This window comes from Pleurodeles waltl, chromosome 3_1 (genome assembly GCF_031143425.1).
Source record: "Pleurodeles waltl isolate 20211129_DDA chromosome 3_1, aPleWal1.hap1.20221129, whole genome shotgun sequence".
In the NCBI taxonomy this organism is placed as follows: Eukaryota; Metazoa; Chordata; class Amphibia; order Caudata; family Salamandridae; genus Pleurodeles; species Pleurodeles waltl.
In genome coordinates this window covers 1,350,756,559-1,350,781,741 of record NC_090440.1, presented here as the reverse complement: position 1 = coordinate 1,350,781,741, position 25,183 = coordinate 1,350,756,559, and the positions used below count along the sequence as shown (strand labels likewise).

The following is a 25,183-nucleotide window of genomic DNA, read 5'->3' as shown; positions in this document are numbered from 1 at the left end:
CTTTCAACATCGTGCTTCTAAAGGATCCCAAAAGGGCTTGGACTGCACTTGCCTTCTGTTAAGAAGTCTCAGGGACATCATAGACTTCATCTGCAGGCAACTGGGTTCTCCTGCCGAGAGCCTTGCTGCTAAATCCTGTTCCTGGGCCTTTGGGAGTGAGTTCTGGTTTAACCAAGAAGAAACAAGCAGATCGACTCCAGAGCAACTTCGTAGTGGCGCCGCTATCCGACTTTGCACTGCTGCCTGCACCGGAGCCACGGTCCCCGCTGAGTGCAGCGACCACAACCGATGCCGCAGGCCCGACACCACCACAGTGCCTCCGAAGTCTCGCCACAGCTTGAGTCCTGAGTGCTCTGTCACTGACGTTTGTGACACCTGATTCTGCCGCAGCACATGTGGCCCCATAGTGTGATCGCAACATCGCAAAGTCAATGCCTCACAACTTGACCTGCTGGTTTCATCAACCTGTGTCATAAGGAATCAACGCCTCACCACCGACGCCACATCACTTCTCCTGCAACTGTAAGTAATTGATGCCTCACCTCCCCTGCCTAGCAGTAAGGAGCCAACACCTCACCTCCCAGGTAGCAGTACGGAACCGATGCCGCGCTGGCTCCAGCGACACCTCACCTCCCCACCTCCATGCAGCATCTTTGTTTAATCGTTTTCCAAGGTACTGTAACTGGGGTCCATTATATCCTATGGAACTTGTAATATGGCAGATGGGATAGCCGTCACATCTGTGAAGAAGTAATTCCCTCTGCCAAGGTCGTAATCAGGCCCTTAATCTTTGAAAATGTGTAACTTTACTTGTGTATGTTGGATTTTTGTTGTTTTAGTCTTGTTTCACTCAGATAAATATTGGCTATTTTACTAAACTGGTGTGGAGTACTTTTGTGATGTTTTCACCGTATTAGTGTATGTGTGTGTGTGTGTGTGTGTGCATGTGTGCAAATACTTCACACATTGCCTCTGAGATAAGCCTGACCTCTCATGCCCAGCTACCATGTGGGTGAGCAGGGTTATCTTAGCTGTGTGACTCCCTTACCCTGACTAGAGTGAGGGTCCCCACTTGGACAGGGTGCAAAGCACTGCCAACTAGAGACCTCATTTCTCACACTCTTCCTAATGTATCAAACAGTAAACAGGGAGAGGTGCGTGGACCCGAATAACAAATATCATAGTATCTCAATATTGTGGACAAAATATTGAGGACCAAAACATGAAAAGGTAAATACTGACTCTACATATATGTACCTTGATTATATATATCTTAAATGAATGTATATGTGAAGTTAAGAATAGGCTGGTACGTCAGTTTGGTTAGTAATCCTACACTTCAAAAAGGCACTCTTTAATAATAATGTATATGATGTTTATGCAAAACCTTATCACGGGCTTCCAACTCAAACCCAAGTTCCTCCGTGTATAACAAACCTTCATTATTTCCTTTAAGCTATTGGCTGTTCCGTCTATTTGATGTAGAATTCTTCACTTCGAAAAAGCACTATCAAATAATAATCATTATTTTCACCCATTCCAGATGCCCAAGCACAAAAAGTGCACACTGAGTGCCCTGGGTGGGGCCAGAGCACCCAGCAACAAGTGGCCGGGCCCCAAGGGGTGAGGTCCCCGGGGGCAAAATCAGCCCAGGGCGGAGGGGGGCACGTGGCCCTCTCTCCTTTAATTAATTGTTCAGGCCCCGGGTATAGGGTCCCCTGGGGCCAAAATAGGCACAAGGAGGGGTGCTACATGGCCCTCTCCTCTTCAACTAATTCACCGGGCCTTTGGGATGGGGTCCAGGGCCAAAATAGACCCAGGGAGGGGGCCACACAGCCTCCCTCCCCTTCAACTGAATGCCCGGGCCATGGGGGATGGGGTCCTCGGGCCGAAAGCGGCACGGGAGGGGGCCACTTGGCCCCCTCCATTTTTAGTAATGGGGCGGGCCCTGTGGCCAACTCTCGCTGAGTGGCACAGGTTGGGTGTCTACAGGGGGGTTGGTCATAGGACCTGGCCGCAGGCTGTGCACGGCAGGGGTTGAATTAATGTAAGGTAAATAAATATTAAATATAAAAAATAGACATTTATTGAAAAAAACAAAGGCTACAGGGATGTTATAGTTAGGAAATAAAATTTAAAAAAGCCTTGAAATTCACTGAAAAAAACAAAGGTTACAGGGACGTTCTAGTTAGGTTCAGACTTTCAGACTTTACACAAACAAAACCATAGAAATTCAACAGTTATAGTTATACTCATCTGAAGAAACTATAATGTGTGCCCTAAGGTAACTATAACTGGCACTTTCACCATGCACTGCTAATTACTCCACATATTATTTCAGTCATGACATCTTCTATGACATCACTGATAATATCACCACAAAATTTGCAATAAAATTATTGATGAGAAAAATGTGCGGGGCATGAGTTATGTTTGTGCATGTAAAATCTGAACCTAACAATATCGTCCCTGTAACTTTAGTTTTTTCAGTAAATATATATATATTCATAAATAGTTATGTTGATACATTTGCGTAAACAAAAATCAATAACCTACTTACCACATACTCACCAGTACAAACATATGTGTTGTAAAGGCTTGTGTGGTAAAGACTTGTGTGGTAAAGGCTTGTGTGGTAAATACTTGCGTGGTGAAAGTAATTGCGATGTAAAAAATGTTTTGTAATTGCAGTGCTGATAATATTTTTTATTCAGTAGTCTTGCCAGATATGTGTCAATGCTCTTGTTAGATGGAGATTTAAGAAAGTACTTGTCAGATAAACCATTTATTAACCATATTAGAAGACCCTCACCTTGAAAACTAGTCTGGGACCTACTGATACCATTAGGTTTAATAATGTGAAAAACAAGATAGTGTGTGGCTTCCAAGTACTCGAAAAGGTTACTATTAATGTGGGCAATGTAACTGTTGTCAATATGTCTTGAATGGATTTTGCGGATGGACATAACGGCAGGAAATATAGATCAGCTCATTTATTAACTGCAATTCTAAAATATGTATCTATTTTATTATTTGCACTTGTAGGTTACAATATGTTGGGCTCACACTCAGGAAATTGAAGGGGAGAGATGAAGGGTGCAACCTTCAAGAGTGGAGATAAGTAAGGTCCTCTAGTTGTACACTCACAGGAAAAACATGGTTATGTGATGCAGGTACCACCTGTTAACTTATTAGGCATTGAACACATTCAAATAAATAGATTTGGTGGAAATGTGGATTTTTTCTTACGATCTAGAGAAACGTTCTATATAGAGAGGCTACAAATTGTGACTACGGGTCTTAATAAAGATTTTGAACTGTATACTGTCCTATAGGTGCTAAATACCTGTCCTAGCTTGAAGGTAACAATGAGGTAACGATGGGGATATGATCATAGATGAAAGTACATACATTTTAAGGAAGATAGTTGCTGCATATTGATGGTGTGCGCACTAGAATCTTTGTGGTTCTCGTGGATTCTGAACAGAAAGTATGTAATTTTTGAGGAGGTATTAAAGTGTGTTTAACAGAAAGTATGATGTAATGAACAGTGCACGAGTGCATGCTGGGGAATAAAGTAATATTTAACCGCAGCTTCTGTGTGGCATAACTCATTAATATGGTTCCATGCTCCGTAGACACTACATCTGGCAACGAGTAGGGGACACATGCCCGAAAAAGAGAAGACTGCTCTCCCTGCGAGTTTGCAACAATATGGCAAACTACTCAGGCATGCTGCCTTTGCCCAGAATTGACACAGAGTGGTTTACAACTGGCACTTGTAGTGTCAAAACCCTGTTCTAGCCCGTACACAGTTGAATAAGAGATTAAAAGCACTACAGAGGAGCAGATATAAAATCCCCACCGAAACCTTAAACCAGGTGGTCGACAAAGAAGCTGCGATTAGAAACAAAAATCCCCAGGCAACTGTATATCTTGTAGCATTTCCCCAGTGGATTTTGCTATTCAAACCTTTTGTGTGGGTCTCTTTCCTCCGCAGTGAGACACCACATATGTTTCATTCAAATGTATTTGTTGCCCAGTGTTTGGATTTTTTTTGTACAAATGGCCTCTAGTCCAACTTGCTGAGAGTAAGTATCTGCATATACAGAAGGAGAGTAACTGGTTTGTACTGGATGGCACCCAGATTAAAGAATTGAGTTGAGTAGAAGATTAGAACTTGAGATATAAATAAAGAAATTTAAAAAAGAACGGCGTGGCCTATAATTGAGGAATGTGTGGTCTCTAGGACATATAAGGATGGTTATCAAGTGGATATGTTTTTAATCAAAAATTGTAATAATGAGAAATGACTTGGAAATTTTGGTTGTTGTTTGTTCAATCAAATTTTGTATTTTGTGAAGTATATCAGGAAACTTTATAACAAATTGAGAATGAAGTGATGTAGCAATATTCTGTGGGCTGTATATGTACGTATGGAAGAACCGACTTCAGAACTAAGGGATGTTAAAATAGGTTGCTGGGGATTTAAGTTTCTAATAATAGTGTTGGCGCTGCCCCAGGAACAGTAAAGTGAAGCATGGAGTCCTAGTTGAATGATTTATTGACAAAGAAACTGCACCATACCCCAAATACAGAACGATCATTTATATGAAGCAAGAAATAACAATCACGTCAGCAAGGTATGAAAAAAATAAAGAACGTACTCACCAGCAAGGGTGATTAAAGTATACAGCAGTGCAGGCTACAGCAGCAAGCTATGCTTGCAGAATTTGTTAGGGCCACCCTGCGCAGCAAAAGCTGTCTGAACTGCACGTACTGTCAGTGGTGGCAGAAGGGAGTGCAAAATACAATGTAGCCATGTTCCTAAAGCCACCACCACCTTTTGACACTTCTAAGAACCAAAACATTGGTGCCAGGTGAGCTGCATGGATCGAAACATTCAATGAATTCGTAGAGACACTAGTGGAAGAAGATGGCAAGAAGATCATCAAATATTTAAAAAAGCTTGCAGGTGATGGAGTAAAAGAAGTGCTAAAGAAAATATCACAGACTGATGCAAAATCATACCAAAAGGTAAAAGAAGCATTAGAGGCCAAGTTCAATCCAATGCCTAATGTTGACTAGGAATGGTACAGCATCAACCAAGAGCTATAACAGGTTCGTGAAACTCTGGATGAGTTTGTTGAAAGACTTGATGAACTCATTAAACATTGCAAGTTCTGCAACTTTACTGGCAAAAATGCCATGTGCCTCAGAATCATTGTGGCTGCCTTTCAGACTTGTTTAGAAGGCGCATGCTATGAGAACCACAGTCTTGAAAAGATTTTAATGGCTGTGAGAGCAAAAGTACAAGCAGATCGACTGGCTGCTGACATGGAAGCAGAACAGCACACCATAAATCAGCATTGACCATAAAGAGCAAGCATAAACAAGATACATGGAGATCGACGTCTTCAAAGAAATAAAAGCTGTGCTTCGGAAATGGATTTTCATTTGCCCATGTAGGTAAATATCCAGCTAGCGGACAAGCTTGCAAATGTTGTAGGAAAGAGAACTATTCAAAACTGTGTGCCGAACCAAAGAGAATTTAAATGTGTCACGATGGCAAGAGAAAATGGCAGTGAGAAAGTTTCAGAAACATTCACGTCACACCCCTAGAGCCAAAAAGCAACATTGGCTACAACAAACAGAAAGCAGGCAGGATCAATCATCGTCAAGCTCATTGTACAAAGGTTCTTCAACATCATTATTGAGTACCAGAGAAGAAAATGGATGTGCACTGATGATGTCCATAAAAAAATGGCGTACACATGTGGGGTTGGCTACCTGAAAAGGTGATCACAGTTCAAAGAAAGCTCACCAGAAGAGGCGACAAATACGATTTGGACACTGTCCAAAAATCAAGTTGAATGTGAACGATCAACTGATAACTTTCATTATTGACAGTGGTCGTGAATTAGCATCATGCCCATAGAAAAGTATAACAACCTGTCCCCTGCACCTCGCCTCACTCCACCAGGCATGAAGGTGTATACCTGAGCTGAGCCATTGCGAAGTCAAGGGTCGTTCATAGGTACAATATAACACAAAAAGACATTGGTGCAAGTCACTACTCATGTTCTTCAAGGGACCTCGTTGAGAGCCTGATTACTCAGTTTTGCCACTGTTGCTGATAAGGGAATGATATCTCTTAACTGCAAACTCTGTGCTCAGTCCGAAATCATGAGCCAATTCCCGTCATTATTCCATGGCCTGGGAAAGCTCAAGAAAATGAAAGTACTGCTTCATATCAATTAGGACATTCGCCCTGTTGCTCAGTGACACCTCAGAGTTGTTTTTCATCTATAAGCAGTTGTAGAAAAAGAGTTGGAAGCCCTTTTAAAACATGACATCATTGAACGCTCCAGAGGCTCCACATCATGGGTTTCACGCATTCTAGTAGTTCCAAAAAAGGACAGTAGTGGGTGGTGCAAATTTGTGTTGATGCGCACCAAGTGAACAAAGCTATTGAAAGGGAGAGACACCCTGGTCTTCACATAGTGGACATGATCATGCAATTGAACGGAGCCGAAGTGTTTTCTCATACTGACCTGAACAAAGGATACCATCAGCTCGAATAAGAGGAGAATTGCAAGTACATTACTACTTTTTCAACACATGCTTTCAGTTACAGTGATGAAATATTGTTTTTAGGGGGACGCGAAAGGAAACGACAAAGCCCTTACACAAGTGTCCCAGCTACTCGCTGATGCAGGTCTCACTATGAATGCTGACAAATGTGAGTTTCATAAGTCCAAACTCAAGTTTTTTGAGCACATGTTCTCTGATGGGGGAATGACTTCAGACCCATGCAAGGTGCAAGTACTGTCATCCCCCTGCTGCCACCCCTGCCCTCCCACCCCCTGCCCCCCAAGATGTCACCATGCTGCCATCCTTTCTAGGCCCGGTCAGTTACTACCCAAGATACAATCACGATTATGCTACAGTGAGTGCCCAGTTGAGAGACGTGACAAAGCAAAATGTACCATTCCAGTGGTCTCAAGAATGCTACCAGAAATTGAAAGACATTAAACATGCGATTGAGAAGGCAAAGGATATGGCCTACTTTGGCCCCAAGTTACTTACTGAAATAACAATTGATGCAAGCCCAGTGGGGCTAAGGGCAATCCTTGCCCAACACACTAGCCAGCCGAAAGCTCAGAGACATATTGTGGATTATACCAGTCGAAGTCTGTCTGATAAAGAACGTGCTTACTCTCAGCCGCAAAAAGAAAGTCTGGCTGTGGTCGAGCCCGTGAACACTTCCATGTATTCCTCTACTGAAAGAGATTCAGCGTTGTCATGGATCACAAGATGCTGCTTACAATTTTTGGAAACCCAAAGTCTAAGATGCCCCGTCGCATCAAGAGGTAGGTGTTAAGACTACAAGAATGACTATGAAATTGTGCAAAAACCAGGGGAGGGTCAAAACGCAGCAGATTCCTTTTCATGAATGCTGCTGCATCATCATGGTTCAACATCCAAGACAGCTGAAGGATATCTCAACTTTATTGTGAAATCCGCACTCCAGCGGCTCTGTCTGTGGAACAAATCATTTCTGCCACCAATGTGGATAAAGATATGAGAATATTCAAAGAACTGATTACCACGCAATCATGAAGAAGAAGTACCTGGCGCTTTGCTGATGATCTTGAATTTCTTCAAGTTCAAAAATGTACAGGATAAGCTAGCAGTCATCCAAAAAGGCATAATACTACGAGGCTCAACAATCCTCATACCAAGTCATCGATCTGGCCCATGAAGGACACTACGGTGTTGTAGCCACCAAAAGAGCATTAAGTGGTTGAGTGTGGTTCTCTCAGCTAGATGAGCGAGTCGAGAGGCAGCGGAAGGCATGCCACTTCTGCAGTTGTTTGTCCCCCACAGTGATGCAGCACCCAGTGACAATGTCTGATCTTCCTACCCATGCCTGAGAGAGTTGGACTTGACATTTTTGGGGCACTAGGGAATGTACACCATCTCATTTTAGTCATAGACAAATACTCACACTTCCCTTTGGCGGAAGACCTATCTTTGACAACCAATGACAAAGTCATAGAATGGCTTGATGACATCTTTGCAATATGGGGCTTGCCCAAAGTTCTCAAATCTAACTATGGCCTGCCCTTTAACAGCAAAGAGTTGAAAGAATTTCTTGTCCAACTCAACATCAAACATCAAAAGAGTACACACCTCTGACCACAAGTCAATGATGTAGTGAAAAGATTTATGGGTGCCCTCTAGAGGGTCAATCAACGAGCAACCATAGATGGAATTGATCTAACAAAGTCATGTGTCAGGCCCTCCAAGCCCATTGATCAACTCCTCACTCCACAGCTGGTGACAGTCCAACCACCTTGCTATTTGGGAGAGCCATCAAAACCAAACTACCTCATTGGACTGTGGAACGATCAGTGAATACTGACAAGATTTGAGACACTGCTCAGAACAGGAAAAGGAAAATACATGCAGATCAGAGTCCCCAAGCCCAGGAGACAGTTTTTAGCAAGGAAGACTAGGTATTGGTTATACAGAAACACAGACGGACAATGGACATTCCTTTTGCCGCTGATCCGTTACAGGTTGTGGGGTGCAAAGAGCCCCTCACCGACTTATTGAGGAAATGTGATTTGGTAGTGTCTGCCACCTTTGTATTTAACAGAGGGGGAGATGTAGCATATTGATGGTATGCGTGCTAGATTACTTGTTCTAAGCGGACTTCGAACAGGAAGTACGTTATGTGCAGGGAGGTGTTAAGGTGTGGTTAACAGAAAGTATGATTTAATGAACAGTGCATGAGTGTGTGCTCTGGAATAAAGTAACATTTGGCCACAGTTGCTGTGTGGTGTAATTCATTTATGTACTCCTGGGCTGGGAAGATGCTACAGTAGTCAAATGGCTAAGGGTCATGGTTGTCACTTGGGAATTAGAAATGAGTAAAGCTAATGACTATTGTTACCCAATAATGCAATTTTGAAGTAAAAAATGATTTAGCAAGCAAATGGCTAGAGGCAGTGGTGAGGGTATGTTCATATAAAGAGGAAGGAGAGTTCGAACCTGCAGCCTGCCATTGCATTTTAATAACATTTGTATCTGGTGTAATAATAGACTGTAGGTGCCTGTGGGCTAATTGGAACTGAAGGTCTTGAAGAAGATAGCCAAATGTCTAAAAGTTAGGGTTGTTGCTTGGGAAGCCGGAATGGGTGAAATCAATGATAACTGTTATTTGATAATGCCTTTTTGAAGTGAAGACTTATCCACCAAATAGATGGAGCATCCAATAGGTTAGAAGCCATGATGAAGGTTTATGGGAGAACGTTCGTGCGACGCCGGAGCCATTTTGGGTAAACATCACATGCATTATTATTAGAAGTACTTTAGAAGTTCGTGGGTAAAATAAATGGATGGTTTACTGGAAATGTTTTAAGGGCCTTGATTTTGCAGCTTCCTTAAAGTAATTTAATTTAATGCATTGCTACGATTAGTACTTACTTTAGGAAAGATTTATGGTGAGGGACTAGATGATTATGGAAAGGGCATTTTTAAAAATTTTGACTTTCTCTTCTGGGGTGTAATGTTTTAAGAATGAATGACGGGTTTGTTTGGAAGCTGTATTTAAAGGGTCGACAATTCAGCAGTTGTTTTCAAGCTTCCCACTGTGAGAGCCCATCGGGCTGAAGAATGCATGTAGAATGCTCTTGGTGAGAAGAAATGATGTTGGACTTTGTACGAGTGATTATGAAGGATATTTAAATCGAATGAATCTTCAAATGCCCTATTTTGATTTCAGATGCTATATGAATTTGTTTTCCGGATTTTAACATTGATAATGGAATTGGTTTTGGGTGAGTGATTGCACACTAAGGAATGGAGTAACTGAAAGGGAAATGTCTAATTGACGCCAACGATTTTTGAAACAGAATGACTTAATTCAAGTAATTTGATATTTGCAGGAATTCCAAATGTGACACAAGTTACCAGTGCGAATATTACAATGCGTAGTCTGCGCGCACAGTGAATTTCACATACTAAAGCACAGATGTATATGCAAACATTGCACAACTGCTAAAAATATTAAATAATTTTCAAGTAGAGTCCTCGGTTGTGCAAGGAATTAGTGGAGGTGCAGAAATGCAGAGATTAATTCAATGAATATAGAAATGTCTCAAACGAGTGAATGTATTGGGGCTTTCATGTAAACTATTAGTGTATGTTTATGTGGACAGGTAATGAGAATATGTTTTTTTGGGACCACCATTGTTATTGTTCGTTTGATCCTTATTTCTTAGTTCTGTTGTTAAAACATCGAATCATTTATGAAGAATCCACGTGTGAACATCGACATTGTCTAATTCTGTTAAAATTGTGTCATAATACAACCATGCATATATGTTATTAAATATTTAATTCATTCCTGTACTTCTGTGTTTATAACAGCCTCGAAAAAGAGGTGGTGTCTCAAAACACGTGTTGGCTGTGTGGCAGTATTGTGATTCAAGATTGATTTTAAACTGAAAAAGAAATAAATAAAACCGAAATACGAGGACAATCATGCACATCGTGATTGAGAACTGTTTTTGGTCATAATTGATGAGTATCCTCCTAGTAGAATAAAATTAACTTAAACAATAGCTCTTCCGTCAAAATACGAATCTGTGCAACCTGGTAGATAGGGTTGCAGTCTGGGTCGTGATCGATGTAGCTGACAGATAACTCGTCTGTCTCAGTCCTGGTCTACTTAGCACCGACAGTACTGATCTGCATAATTCCAGAGCTGTTAAGTCGTATCATTATAACCTTAGAGAGAACTGTTGCCTGAGTCATGATCTGTTTAACAAGAGAGACAGCTCGGCCGTCTTAGTCCTTATTCTGGCAAGCAGCTGAGAGATAGCTCTGCTGTCTGAGCCCTGACGGCTTTTCCGAGTGAAACCATGACTTCTAATGTGCTTCTGTGACTTGCAGTGGAGCAAAGCTTCAATTGTGGCAAATCTGCTTCCCGATTACCCCAAAATCAAAGCCTAACATATTCTTCTTCTTTCCCTCAGGGATGACAGGCCCCCGGGGGGACACCGGAAGTTCTGGAGGTGCGGGCCAGAAAGGGGACAGAGGAATCCCGGGATCATGCCCTGTGAATCCCCGCTCAGCCTTTAGCGCTAAACGAACAGACACACGCAGCCCTCCGCCAGCGGACCAAGCCATCATCTTTGACCAGGTTCTCATCAACGAACAGGGCCACTACGACCCCAAAACTGGCAAGTTCATGTGCAAGGTCCCCGGCGTCTACTACTTCGCCGTCCACGCCACCGTCTACCGGAGCAGCCTCCAGTTTGACCTCCTGAAAAATGGCAACGCACAAGCCTCCTTCTTTCAGTTCTACGGCAATTGGCCCAAACCATCTGCCCTGTCCGGGGGGGTGCTGCTGCGGCTAGAGCCTGAGGATGAAGTGTGGGTGCAGGTGGGTGTGGGGGAATACAGCGGGCTTTACGCCAGTGTCAAGACAGACAGCACCTTCAGCGGGTTCCTTGTCTATTCTGATTGGCCCAGCTCCTCTGTGTTCTCCAGAATGGAGGGGGACCTTCGTTGACGAACCGCTGTTCTCAGGCGCGTAGATGGGTTCAGGTCGCGGGTTCATCATGACCTGTGAGTTTGGCCTTGGTTCACTCTCCAAAGAATTAGGGGAATGCAAAGCCCCAGAGTTTCATATATATCATATCTTTAATATTCCTGACCGGGAATTTACTAAAGACGTTTGCCACGTCACAGGTGTTTGTGACAGACGACCCACAGAGCTAGCCCTTGCAAAGTAACGACCTTAGGATGTTCACTGTTTCCATCTAGAGGTTTGCAAGGGAAAAAGGTCTGTGTTTTGCAATAATTCTAAGCAGTCATGCTTGTCTTTCTACTTTTACAAAGAATGAAAAAAACTTAAAGCTGAATGTTACTCAGCAATAACAGCATACCTCCACCCCTAGCTTACTAATGATGAATTATTAAATAAGGCTACATATTACATTATATAAAAGAGGAGCGCTGCCGGTACAATATAATTCTCCCCAAATACAAACACACTGGAATACTTCATAGACTCAGTTACAGAACTCGCTGAAAGGGAGAGGGGGGGAACTGTACTTTGAGGCCACTCACTCACTAACACACTTTCTGAAAGTGCCAGCACAGCTCTTCAATTTTGGATTTGCTTATTAGAGCTCTATTATGAAAGTCCTGTCCTGCCTCCAAGTTGAAAGCGTGTAAATAGATACTCTGAGGCTATCTGGTGAATTGGAAGACAGTCTGACATCTCGCATCCTGTGGCTCCAATTGACTAAGGCCTCTCTTCTGATTAGTCCCCAGTGTCAATCACGTAGGTATATATTTAGCAGTGAGCATTAGTTTTTCATTTAGACATTTGGAATGAGACAATGATACTTGAAGGTCATTAGCCTTGAGCTTTACTGCAGAGAGGAAACAGGCAATGGAAAAGACTGGGTCAAGACAGCAAATAAGCATAACACATTAGGAGAATGCAAGGGGGAATGGCAGGGTTTATGGGCCTACACATGCCCACAGGTATAGACACATTACTGGGTAAGTGGTGTTTTTCCAGGATCTTTACACAATAGCATCCCGTACAAACATTGTTTTTGATGTTGAAATATAGTAGTTGGAAGGAATTAATGATGAGATACAGAGAAAGAAGTAAAGGAGGTTCAAATGTTATTTAGTACACTCTCCAAAACAAAAATCACAGAATGAAATGCCTTAAAGTATTTGAATGTATTAGTGCTTTTCTGAATGCATTGTGTTTCATAGTTGTGTGTTGCATCTTTGCATGTGTATATGCCCACCGCCGTGTTCATAATGAGGACCTTAAACTTGATACCCACCCGACTCAAAATCGGACTGGTGGGCCATGAGTTCAGCAGATAATTACTCTGTCTCCGTTTCAATGGAGTACCTGTTGACTGAACTCTGAATCAGCCCCTGAGATCCACCTAATGCAAATCAGACCTCATGGGAACAGCCCATCCCTAAATTTGGCCATCTCACCCATTCATCCCAGAGCCCGCTGCTTTCTTAGTTTGGAAGTCCGAAGGCCAAACCCTCCGAATCTCACTGACTAAGTCTGCCCCTGGGTCTCCTGGACCTTCACTGCTCTGGCATGCACGTTTTCCCAGACTTTAACAAAGTTTTCATAACAAGGCATACAAAGGGACTAGGAGTTACAGCTTTTTTTTAATCATTTTTAAAAAACAAATATGACTAATCCTTGAAACAAATCCATTTCAGAAGCTACTTTCAATAATTACAGTGTGGTGACTTTACAAAGCAAACATAAAGTGCAAATTATTCAATTGTTGGCTCGGTTAGCAGCTGAAATGCTCACTGTCCAATCAAGTACTTTGCTCGCCATCCAGAGCCTTCAAGAAGCTCAATGACTGTTAGCCCCTCTGCAGCACAAGTCCCTCGGCTGGAAATGATATGGAATCGTCTGTCCCAGCACCATTAGTCAAATCCCATTTAACTTTAAACCAGCAGTAGGATCTGGGTATTGACAACTTGCTTTACATTGTATTTCTTTAATGTTCCCGTTTCAAAAAGCTTAGAGATTTATTTTCATTTTAAAAGCTTTTGAATTGTGTATCGAAATAAAAAGATTATTCCTTTTATGAAAATATCGTCTTGATATCCTCTTTTCCAGAATGTTAAACTAAAGCTTTCTCTTTCAGTTGGCACTTTTGCTATGCCTTGCTTTGAAACAAGCACATCTCCTTGTCATAAGAAACCCAGGGCCTGATTTATGAAAGTTAGCGCCACCTTTGTGTAATTTTTTGATGCAAAAGCATCGCAAACTTACAAAATATAGCAGCATTTTTTACGCAAAAGTGGTGCAAACTTACAAAATATAATTATATTTTGTAAGTTTGAGCCGCTTTTGCATCAAAAACTGACGCAAAGGCTGCACTAACTTTTCATAAATCAGGCCCCAGTGGTTAAAATTATAATATTTAGGGCCATATGTACAAATTGTAGGCTTTGCGATTCCCTAATTGTGATGGTTTGTGATTTTCTAATTGCGATTCTTTACCAGTCACAATTATAAATCGAAATTCCTAATGCATGAAACCCATCGAGTTTCATTTAGTGATTCCTAATGAGGTCACAATTGATGTACCACATGATTAATAATGAGGTAGGTTGCAATTTGCGACCCATTAGGAATTGCGTCCATCACAGGGATGGTGGCCTACAGGAGTCAGCACACCACCATGTCTGTGATTGCTTTTAAATAAAGCAATTTTTAAAAATGCAGCCTGCCTTCCTTAAAGGAAAACGGGGTGAATTTAAAAATCAAAAAATAAACTTTGAAGTTTAGGCCCATATTTATACTTTTTTAGCGCCACATTTGCGCCGTTTTCTGACGCAAAATCGGTGCAAACTTACAAAATATTGTACTTTGTAAGTTTGCGCCGATTTTGCATCAGAAAACGACGGAAATGCGTCGCTAAAAAAGTATAAATATGGGCCTTAATCTTTTAAGAGCAGGCAGTGGTCCAAAGGACTTAAAAAATATTTGATTCAACATTCTGAAAGGGTAAGGGGTCCAATGGGGACGTCTTCCCATTTGCGAATGTTTACCACCACCCATGAGGTGTCGGGAAAAATTAATGTTTTGCGACAGTTGTTTGGTTGCAAAACATTCATGCATCCCATTGCGATTCGGTATTAGGAAGGGACGTCCCAAACACACCCCTTCCAAAACCTGAATCGCTAAACACAAATTGCAATTTGGTAACATGTTACTGAATCACAATTTCTCTCTGTATATATGAAAAAGCATACTTACAGTCAATAACGGCTCAGTTGTGTGAATCAAGACATTTCCAACCGAAAAAATGCTTTTGTACATAGGACTAGAGATTAATAACAACAAGAAAATATGTTTAACTTTATTGAGGTTCTCACTCGTCTGTTTTCTCATTGTTGTTGATATGCTTGAATATCTACATGTTTTGTTTCGCATTATTAACTTCTAGTCCATTGGTATCTTGCCCATTGTAAAACAAAATACAATATTGTGTTGTTATCTTCACTGTTCTAAAACAAACTGCTATATTATGTATACCAGTTATACTTGCTAATGTTGTCTGTTGGGTACATACACAACAGAGGCCTCAAGTTTTGTAGGTTCACATGCTACGTTCTTCCAGGCCAGTTCTTTTCTTTGGATTATTTGCCGTAGTATTCATTTTTATCTATACACAGGACTACAAATGCCTAACTATAGACTAGCTGATCTGTTCACATGTGGACATAGGAAACTTCAGAGCTTGCTCTGTTCTTTGCGGTGGGTAAATGGGAGTGAGATGAATATCATATCCTCATTTAGTAGAGGAGTGATGGAACAATTCCTTGCATCAGGAACCTATTTAGAAACACAGCTGGACCCTACAGCCTAACATAATGGGTGAATGGCAGCCTGTCTAACCCATTCAAGGTCTTGCAACCAGATAGCACAAGCTACCTGGCTGTGAAAAAAACCTTTTGAGGGCTTACCAAAAACTTACAGTGAGTTTACATCCTGTCCATTACTCACCAGTGTTTGACTTTATTGTCACCTTCATTTGCTTGCCTCATACTCAATGCCTTCCTCTTCTTGACTTTATTTCTCCTCTGGAGCGTTGCTGCTTTACCATCCTTCTGTTTGGCTGACTTGTATCCTTCCGCTGTTAACTTTTTAGGGAACTACTTCTCTCTTTATTTACACACTCATGAAACTGTATGTGTTTTCCTGCTTTGTCCCTGATATGCTTCTCCCTCCCTCCCAAATACCCCGCCCACACTTGTAGGAGGCTGGACTGGCTTGTAGTGAGTACCAAGGGGTACTTGCACCTTGCACCAGGCCCAGTTATCCCTTATTAGTGTATAGGGTGTCTAGCAGCATAGGCTGATAGATAATGGTAGCTTAGCAGAGCAGCTTAGGCTGAACTAGGATACGAGTGAAGGTCCTACAGTACCACTTAGTGTCATATGCACAATATCATAAGAAAACACAATACACAGTTATACTAAAAATAAAGGTACTTTATTTTTATGACAATATGCCAAAGTATCTCAGAGTGTACCCTCAGTGAGAGGATAGGAAATATACACAAGATATATATACACAATACCAAAAATATGCAGTATAGTCTTAGAAAACAGTGCAAACAATGTATAGTTACAATAGGATGCAATGGGGACACATAGGGATAGGGGCAACACAAACCATATACTCCAAAAGTGGAATGAGAACCACGAATGGACCCCAAACCTATGTGACCTTGTAGAGGGTCGCTGGGACTATTAGAAAATAGTAAGGGTTAGAAAAATAGCCCACCCCAAGACCCTGAAAAGTGACTGCAAAGTGCACTAAAGTTCCTCAAAGGACATAGAAGTCGTGATAGGGGAATTCTGCAGGAAAGACACAAACCAGCAATGCAACAATGATGGATTTCCAGTCGAGGGTACCTGTGGAATAAGGGGACCAAGTCCAAAAGTCACAAGCAAGTCGGAGATGGGCAGATGCCCAGGAAATGCCAGCTGTGGGTGCAAAGAAGCTGCTACTGGACTCTAGAAGCTTAGGTTTCTGCAGGAACGACAAGGGCTAGAGACTTCCCCTTTGGAGGACGGATCCCTCACGCCGTGGAGAGTCGTGCAGAAGTGTTTTCCCGCCGAAAGACTGCCAACAAGCCTTGCTAGCTGCAAATCGTGCGGTTAGTGTTTTTGGACGCTGCTGTGGCCCAGGAGGGACCAGGATGTCGCAAATTGCGCCAGGAGACAGAGGGGACGTCAAGCAAGACAAGGAGCCCTCTCAGCAGCAGGTAGCACCCGGAGAAGTGCCAGAAACAGGCACTACAAGGATGCGTGAAACGGTGCTCACCCGAAGTTGCACAAAGGAGTCCCACGTCGCCGGAGACCAACTTACAAAGTCGTGCAATGCAGGTTAGAGTGCCGTGGACCCAGGCTTGGCTGTGCACAAAGGATTTCCGCCGGAAGTGCACAGGGGCCGGAGTAGCTGCAAAAGTCGCGGTTCCCAGCAATGCAGTCTGGCGTAGGGAGGCAAGGACTTACCTCCACCAAACTTGGACTGAAGAGTCACTGGACTGTGGGGGTCACTTGGACACAGTTGCTGGATTCGAGGGACCTCGCTCGTCGTGCTGAGAGGAGACCCAAGGGACCGGTGATGCAGTTCTTTGGTGCCTGCGGTTGCAGGGGGACGATTCCGTCGACCCACGGGAGATTTCTTCGGAGCTTCTAGTGTAGAGAGGAGGCAGACTACCCCCACAGCATGCACCACCAGGAAAACAGTCGAGAAGGCGGCAGGATCAGCGTTACAGAGTTGCAGTAGTCGTCTTTGCTACTTTGTTGCAGTTTTGCAGGCTTCCAGCGCGGTCAGCAGTCGATTCCTTGGCAGAAGGTGAAGAGAGAGATGCAGAGGAACTCGGATGAGCTCTTGCATTCGTTATCTAAAGTTTCCCCAGAGACAGAGACCCTAAATAGCCAGAAAAGAGGGTTTGGCTACCTAGGAGAGAGGATAGGCTAGCAACACCTGAAGGAGCCTATCAGAAGGAGTCTCTGACGTCACCTGGTGGCACTGGCCACTCAGAGCAGTCCAGTGTGCCAGCAGCACCTCTGGTTCCAAGATGGCAGAGGTCTGGAGCACACTGGAGGAGCTCTGGACACCTCCCAGGGGAGGTGCAGGTCAGGGGAGTGGTCACTCCCCTTTCCCTTGTCCAGTTTTGCGCCAGAGCAGGGCTAAGGGGTCCCTGAACCGGTGTAGACTGGCTTATGCAGAAATGGGCACCAAATGTGCCCATGAAAGCATTTCCAGAGGCTGGGGGAGGCTACTCCTCCCCTGCCTTCACACCATTTTCCAAAGGGAGAGGGTGTAACACCCTCTCTCAGAGGAAGTCCTTTGTTCTGCCATCCTGGGACAAGCCTGGCTTGACCCCAGGAGGGCAGAAACCTGTCTGAGGGGTTGGCAGCAGCAGCTGCAGTGAAACCCCAGGAAAGGCAGTTTGGCAGTACCAGGGTCTGTGCTACAGACCAGTGGGATCATGGGATTGTGCCAACTATGCCAGGATGGCATAGACGGGGCAATTCCATGATCATAGACATGTTACATGGCCATATTCGGAGTTACCATTGTGAAGCTACATATAGGTAGTGACCTATATGTAGTGCACGCGTGTAATGGTGTCCCCGCACTCACAAAGTCCGGGGAATTGGCCCTGAACAATGTGGGGGCACCTTGGCTAGTGCCAGGGTGCCCTCACACTAAGTAACTTTGCACCTAACCTTTACCAGGTAAAGGTTAGACATATAGGTGACTTATAAGTTACTTAAGTGCAGTGTAAAATGGCTGTGAAATAACGTGGACGTTATTTCACTCAGGCTGCAGTGGCAGGCCTGTGTAAGAATTGTCAGAGCTCCCTATGGGTGGCAAAAGAAATGCTGCAGCCCATAGGGATCTCCTGGAACCCCAATACCCTGGGTACCTTAGTACCATATACTAGGGAATTATAAGGGTGTTCCAGTAAGCCAATGTAAATTGGTAGAATTGGTCACTAGCCTGTAAGTGACAATTTGAAAGAAATGAGAGAGCATAACCACTGAGGTTCTGGATAGCAGAGCCTCAGTGAGACAGTTAGTCACTACACAGGTAACACATTCAGGCACACTTATGAGCACTGGGGCCCTGGATGACAGGGTCCCAGTCCAGTGACACATACAACTAAAACAACATATATACAGTGAAAAAATGGGGGTAACATGCCAGGCAAGATGGTACTTTCCTACAACACTCCTTATTGCTTTCTCCATCACCTCATGTGCTGCTCACTCTCTCTTGGATGTGCTTCTTGCCCTGACCACTGCCCCGCCACACGGTGTTCCATGTTGCTTTCTCCCTCATATGCTTTCTCCCACCTTGTTGCCTTTCCCTTATGTGCTGTGTGATCTCTTGTGTGCTTCTCCCTGCTGCCAAACTTCCCTGACCCATTGCTCCTGCTAGTGCGCCTGGTCCTTAGTAAGTAAACTTACAAGGGGACGCGTAAAGGTCGATGAACCTTTTGAATCGCATGGAGTGTCCTAGTTATGCAGTGATTACTGAACCAATAATCAACAACAATAAATCAATATCAAACACTTAAGAAACCACGAAGGAAATCCATACTAATCCAAAAATATCCAACACTCATGGAAAGGTCAACAATTTTTATTCCCTATTGATTACAATTCTAATCAAAAGTTAATTTTGCTTTTATTAGTCCATTTGTATTAATCATCAAGGTAATCAGTATTCTCCAAAGGAAATCATAAGCAACGATGAAGTTCATAAGTCAATAATTATCGACGTTAATGGAGTAATTCAGCAATGCAATTCATCAGTCATTGTCACTGTTAACGTCTCCCCTAACAGCCTACTTAACCAAGATTAGCATTAGCATGTCGGTGTTCATGCCAAAACAATTTAGAGAAAAACATTAATTTGGAAAAATCTATCTAAGAGAGGATTTCTACAGTTGGTACCTAGAAGAAAAGGCACAAAATTAGTCAGTCACATTTTCATAGCTACCTATCCAGGATGGATCAGCAACGAGTTAGTCTTCGTCCCCAGGTCATCAGTGGTCAGCTAAGTATCAGGCTCTCAAAGTATAAGCCCAATTATCAGCACTTCGGACAGCGTCTCCTGACGTCATCAGCTTTCTCCTCGTAGTTCTGATTTCACTCCCCTTGTCATGACTATTTATTAGGGTCTCCCAGTCCGTCCCACTAATTGCTAATTGGTGAGTCATGTTGGAAGTTATGACTCTGACCTATAGTTTTTATTTACCAAATCTGTATTTCTGCATGGGCTTCAAACTCCCTAAATTTGGTTGGTCCCTCTTGTGATGAGAAAATCTTCTGGCTCTTTAGGTAACTAAATTGTTGCATACATAGTCTTCAGTCAGTGCCTCTATTGTTCAAGACCTGGGAAAGTGCATTTAGCCTGCACTGCACATAATTGTAGCAAATTGTCTTCATCATCTCCTGTCCACTGGTACATTGCAGAATGTTCTAGCAGAGCCGTCTGAACTCTGCACAGTTCAAGGTGCATTACTCCGGTTACCAGTCCTTGCAAGCTTTGTCGAGTCTTCAAGTTGTAAGCAGGCAAGGCCCAGTGAAACCAGGCCTTTAGTCCAGCTAAGTTCAGGATGCGAATTAACACAAAACATAGGTTATACATCCAGTTATGATATATTAATACATTTTTACATACATTTTCTCATTATTTAGCATCTGTTAATACACACGATGACCACTCCCCGTGGGCACATTTTCGATTATACACGTTATTGTTCTAATGTTAATTTCTCTACGCATTTATCTCATTAATAAACACATATTAATCATTAGAGTTTCTTAAATTAGCATTTCTGCTACATCAGTCCCTCCTCTGATGACTAAATATGTCATCACACCCTACTTGTCAACACTTTACAAATTTGTTTCAGATGTATTTTGCCTTCATCTGGAATTTTCCCTGTAAATTTGTCTCCTAGGTAGTTCTTCCCTCCTCTGATAATTTTTACCCTCTGCCATAATTTTCAGGTACCCCATAATCCTAATGTAGAAACAATCACAATTAATATTCCCTGGACAATTTTCCACTATACCCCATTCCAAATTTGACTAAACCAATTCCCCACAGAAACAAATCCATTTCCAACCTTCTCCCAAACCCCTGGTTCCTTCAACTCTTTCAAATCCTTGCTTGAATTAGTTAAATTAGTAAGTAAGTCTCTTATCTCCTTATCGTTCTCAGGAATAAATGAGCAGCAATGCCTTTCATTAATCATTCTACAGACTCCGCCGTCTTTCGCTAAAATGATGTCTAAAGCAAGCCTATTTTGAAGCGTCATAGCTCTATCCGCAGCCAATTCAGTATTTAACAGGAGTATTGCCCCTGTAAAGTTTGTCAGCATTTTATTCACGATAGTAGACAATTTTCGTATCTTGTTTGCATTCAAAATAACTTCTACAGAAGTCATTATTGCCCCAAAAATATCTCCTGCAATTGCAGAAGCGGTTTCTCTCTTTTGTCGCACTTGATGTAATTCGTCACTTTCGGTATTTTGTCTAAATCATCTATCTGATAAATCTTAGGGAAAATTATCCCTAAATAGCATGTCCCATGCCATCCTCTAGGAAGACGGTAATAAACATTAAGTCCACAAATATAATAAATCCCAGGAATCATAGGGTCCGCACCACTCAACATAAAAGTCAATTTACTCTGAAACAAAAACACATGCCTACACTCACTCGTTCCCACAAATAAAGTGTCAGCGTGTGATTTTGACATGTATGTACAGAGCTTCCCTACATGTAATGCATCTAAAGCTAATCTCCCTTGCGTTTTGATAGCAGTGTAAGCATAGTCATTTTTATATGTTCTTGTCTCTAGCCCTTTTTCTAATTTCTCCTTTAATGCCTTTCTTCTATCATCAGTATGTCCCATAAAGCTCTTTTCCAACGGAGTTAATAAGCAAGTCAAATTTTTACGGTGAGCATAAGCGGTTCCAAAAGTTAGTGTTGGCTCAAAGAATCCTCTAACTAACACTATATCATGTTCTTTAGCTATTTTGCTCAAATATCTAATAATAGGAACAAAGGAAAACACAACATCATAGTTTGAGTAGAAACATTGAATATACTCTTGGTTATAGAATCTGGTTAGTAGCAGACTACATGTTATGCCATAGGTTGGGCGCAGACTATGGTATGTAACCCCTTCTTCGACAGAGAAAGGAATTTGCGTACACACAAGACAATTCCTTGCATCCATCGTCTCCACACACTCATTCAATAGTCTATAGAAAACATTAGAAGAAAGCTCTCCTCGTGCATTAGTATAGTCATGCAAATATTTTTCACCTAACTTGAACCTCTCGACAGCGGTTAGTGTAGTAGTCTCATGAACAGGAGTAATAGCTGCTTCTTTCATCTCATGAATAGACATTCCCACAATCATTATTATAAACATTATTCCACACATAATTGCCACTCCAACACTCAAATATCTACAATACCTAATATTTCTAACGCTATTATTTAATTCAGCCATGATCTGTAAAGAATCAGAAAGCAGAAATAACTCTTAGATAAGGTGCAACAGGAAAAATCTAAAATCGAAAATTCAAAAATATGCTTCTTCCTCACAGTTTGATTTCATACACAGGAACCCTTTTCTTCCTTTGTCAAATCGGTTAGCAGCTTGTCATATTCAGGTTTCAAATGTCATATCAAGTTACCAATGTTTTTTTCCAGGTTTATTTTAACAGTCTCTATGTATTCTTCTTCAGATTAGCTCAACAACTTAGTCTATTGATTCCCTTCAGGTTGCATCAAAGTACTGATTTGGAACTTCTCTGTCAAAGCAAAAGGACATTAATTTGTTTTGCCATTCACTTGTTGCTGCATATGCCCAATTAGGACCTGCGTATCTTCGACTTGCTTCTCTCTTTCTTTTCAACCTTCGTTCTCCTGCTAACTCTCTTTCACTTAGTTTGTCTTTGCTTGTAGTGTCCACTTCTTCCTCTATTGGTTCATTTATAACCAACTCCTTTTTCTTGCCTATTTGTGACTCAGGCCGATTGTCTCCTTTCCTTGTTCCTTCTGTCAACAATTTCTTTAAGATTGGACTCTTCTCCTTCCCTTTATCTGTGGTATTTCGTCTTGATGGACCTGCAACAGCTTCAGGAGGAGTTGGATCACTTCGGCTTTGATCCATCTCAACTCTTTCACCTTCTAGGACTGGCACTTCGTCTGCTTGTACTTCAGCACCGTCTACTTCTGGGAGAACCCCTCCTATGCTCGATTCTCCAGTTGCCTCCGTTAAGTTAGGCTCTTGCTCCGCTTCTTGTGGTCCTGCACCTTCGTCTCTTACTGGTGTAATTGGCCCAACCTCCACCAACTCTGGGTCAATTTCAGGCTCAGCTTGCTCTGGCTCAGGAAGTGCCACTTGTTTCCCTGCTGTTGGTGCTCTCAACAACACTTCTTCATGAACTTGTGGACTCACCACTTTCTTGGTATGGCTAGCATGTATCCAATTAGGTAGTCCAGGACACTTTACAGCTGTCGTAGTTGTCAACACCACCTGGTATGGACCCTTCCAACGTGGCTCTAGACAAGTCTTTCGAACATGCTTTTTTATGATGACCCAATCTCCAGCTCTCAGATTGTGACCTGGGTCGTGGATGGGTGGCAGGGAAGCAGCCTGCACCTGCTGAGAGAAAGATTGAATCACATGAGCCAGACCTTTGCAATAGTCCAACACCATATCATCTGTAATATTGACAAGAGCATTTGCTGGACTTGCTGTCAATCTCATTGCTCTGCCCATGACAATCTCATGGGGTGACAGTCTTGTCTTTCTGTCAGGTATATTTCGCATTGACAACAACACCAAGGGTAATGCATCTGGCCATTTCAGATTTGTTGCGGCACACATTTTAGCAATTCTTGATTTCAGTGTACCATTCATTTGCTCTAAAAGTCCTGATGCTTCCGGACGGTAGCTGCAATGCAGTTTCGGCTCAATGTTTAATGCTGCACATAAGAGTTTTATCACTTCGTTATTGAAGTGCGTTCCTCTATCTGATTCTAAAGAGATCGGAAATCCGAACCGTGGTATCAATTCTCTAACAACAGCTTTGCAACCATGAAACTATTATTCCTACGTGTGGGGTATGCTTCAATCCAATGACTAAACACACACACAATCACCAACACGTACTTCAGTCCACCGCATGCAGGCATTTCAATGAAATCCAACTGCATCCTGCTAAATGGTCCTCCTGCTCTTCCAATGTGGCTCAAATTCACCACTGTCCCTTTTCCCACATGTAGTTGCTGACATATTACACATCAATGATATACTGCCTCTGCTGCTTGTCAGAATTTCGGATCAAACCAATCAACCTTAAACAATCTAACTATAGCATCTCTTCCAATATGTGCTTGGCCATGGCAGTACCTGGCCATCTGAGTTAATAGACTGTTTGGTGGTTCCATCTGACTCTCCTCAGAAACCCAAATCTCATCTGGCCTTTGGACACACTTAAACTTCAACCACAACCTTTTCTCTTCTTTGTCTGCGTTTTCCTGCAACATTTTCAGTTCCTCTAATGTGTCAATTATTTTCAAGGCAAAATTTGCACAATTTGTTTCTTCTTCAGTTATTAGCTCCCACTTATCTTTAAATGATATACAGTTCAATGCGCAAAACCTTGCGACTTGATCCGCAAATCCATTTCCCAAAGAAATGTAATCCTGTGTCTTTTGGTGTACACTACATTTCACCACAGCAATTTCTTCAGGTACCTGAATTACGTACAACAACTATTTTATCCGGTCGCCATTTCTCACTGGAGTTCTAGTCGAGGTCATAAAACCTCGCTGCGACCACACTTGGCCAAAATCATGAACAATTCCAAATCCATATTGACTATCCGTGTAGATTGTGATTCTTAACCTTGCAGAGACATAGCAAGCCGTAGTAAGATCTAATTCTGCCACTTGTGCAGAATACACACCTGGAAGATATGAGGCTTCTAATGTGCCTGTAATTGTGCACACAGCATATCCTGCTCTCTGTGTGCCAGTTCCATCTCTGAGACAGGAATCATCAACAAAAACAATTTGGTTATTTTCCTCCAAAAGCGTGTCTCTAACGTCAGGCATCGGCTTTGTGCACAGATCAGTTACCTCAAGACAATCATGCTCAATATCTTCCTCTTTTTCAACTTCAACAGTATCACTAGGAAGCAATGTTGCTGGATTCAGCACTGTACATATTTTCAATTTTACATTTGGAGCACCCAATATGATAGTCTCATACCTTGTCAGTCTTGCTCCCATCAAATATTGTGTTTTTTTCCTTGTCAGTAAAATCTCAACAGAATGTGGTACCATTACCGTCAAATGGTATCCCATTACTACCCCCTCACATTGGGAAAGACTTAGACCTACTGCGTGCAGACAACCTGGAAAAGCTGCGGCAACTGGGTCCAAGGTAGCTGAAAAATAAGCTACTGGGTGATAAGCACCTCCATGGACCTGTGTCAAGACAGACAAAGAATAAGCATCATTTTCA

General features: G+C 42.4%; 1 protein-coding gene across 2 annotated transcripts in view; it reads left to right on the top strand.

Moving 5' to 3' along the window:
* The window catches only part of C1QTNF5 (C1q and TNF related 5), a 77,747-nt gene extending 64,071 nt beyond the window's left edge, over positions 1–13,676 (top strand). For both annotated transcript variants that reach the window (XM_069224845.1, XM_069224846.1), the window contains exon 3: positions 11,049–13,676. In XM_069224845.1, the coding sequence (XP_069080946.1) occupies positions 11,049–11,587 (539 nt within the window). In that variant the 3' untranslated portion in view covers positions 11,588–13,676. The remainder of the gene's footprint in view (positions 1–11,048) is intronic.
* Positions 13,677–25,183: the final 11,507 nt, after the last annotated feature.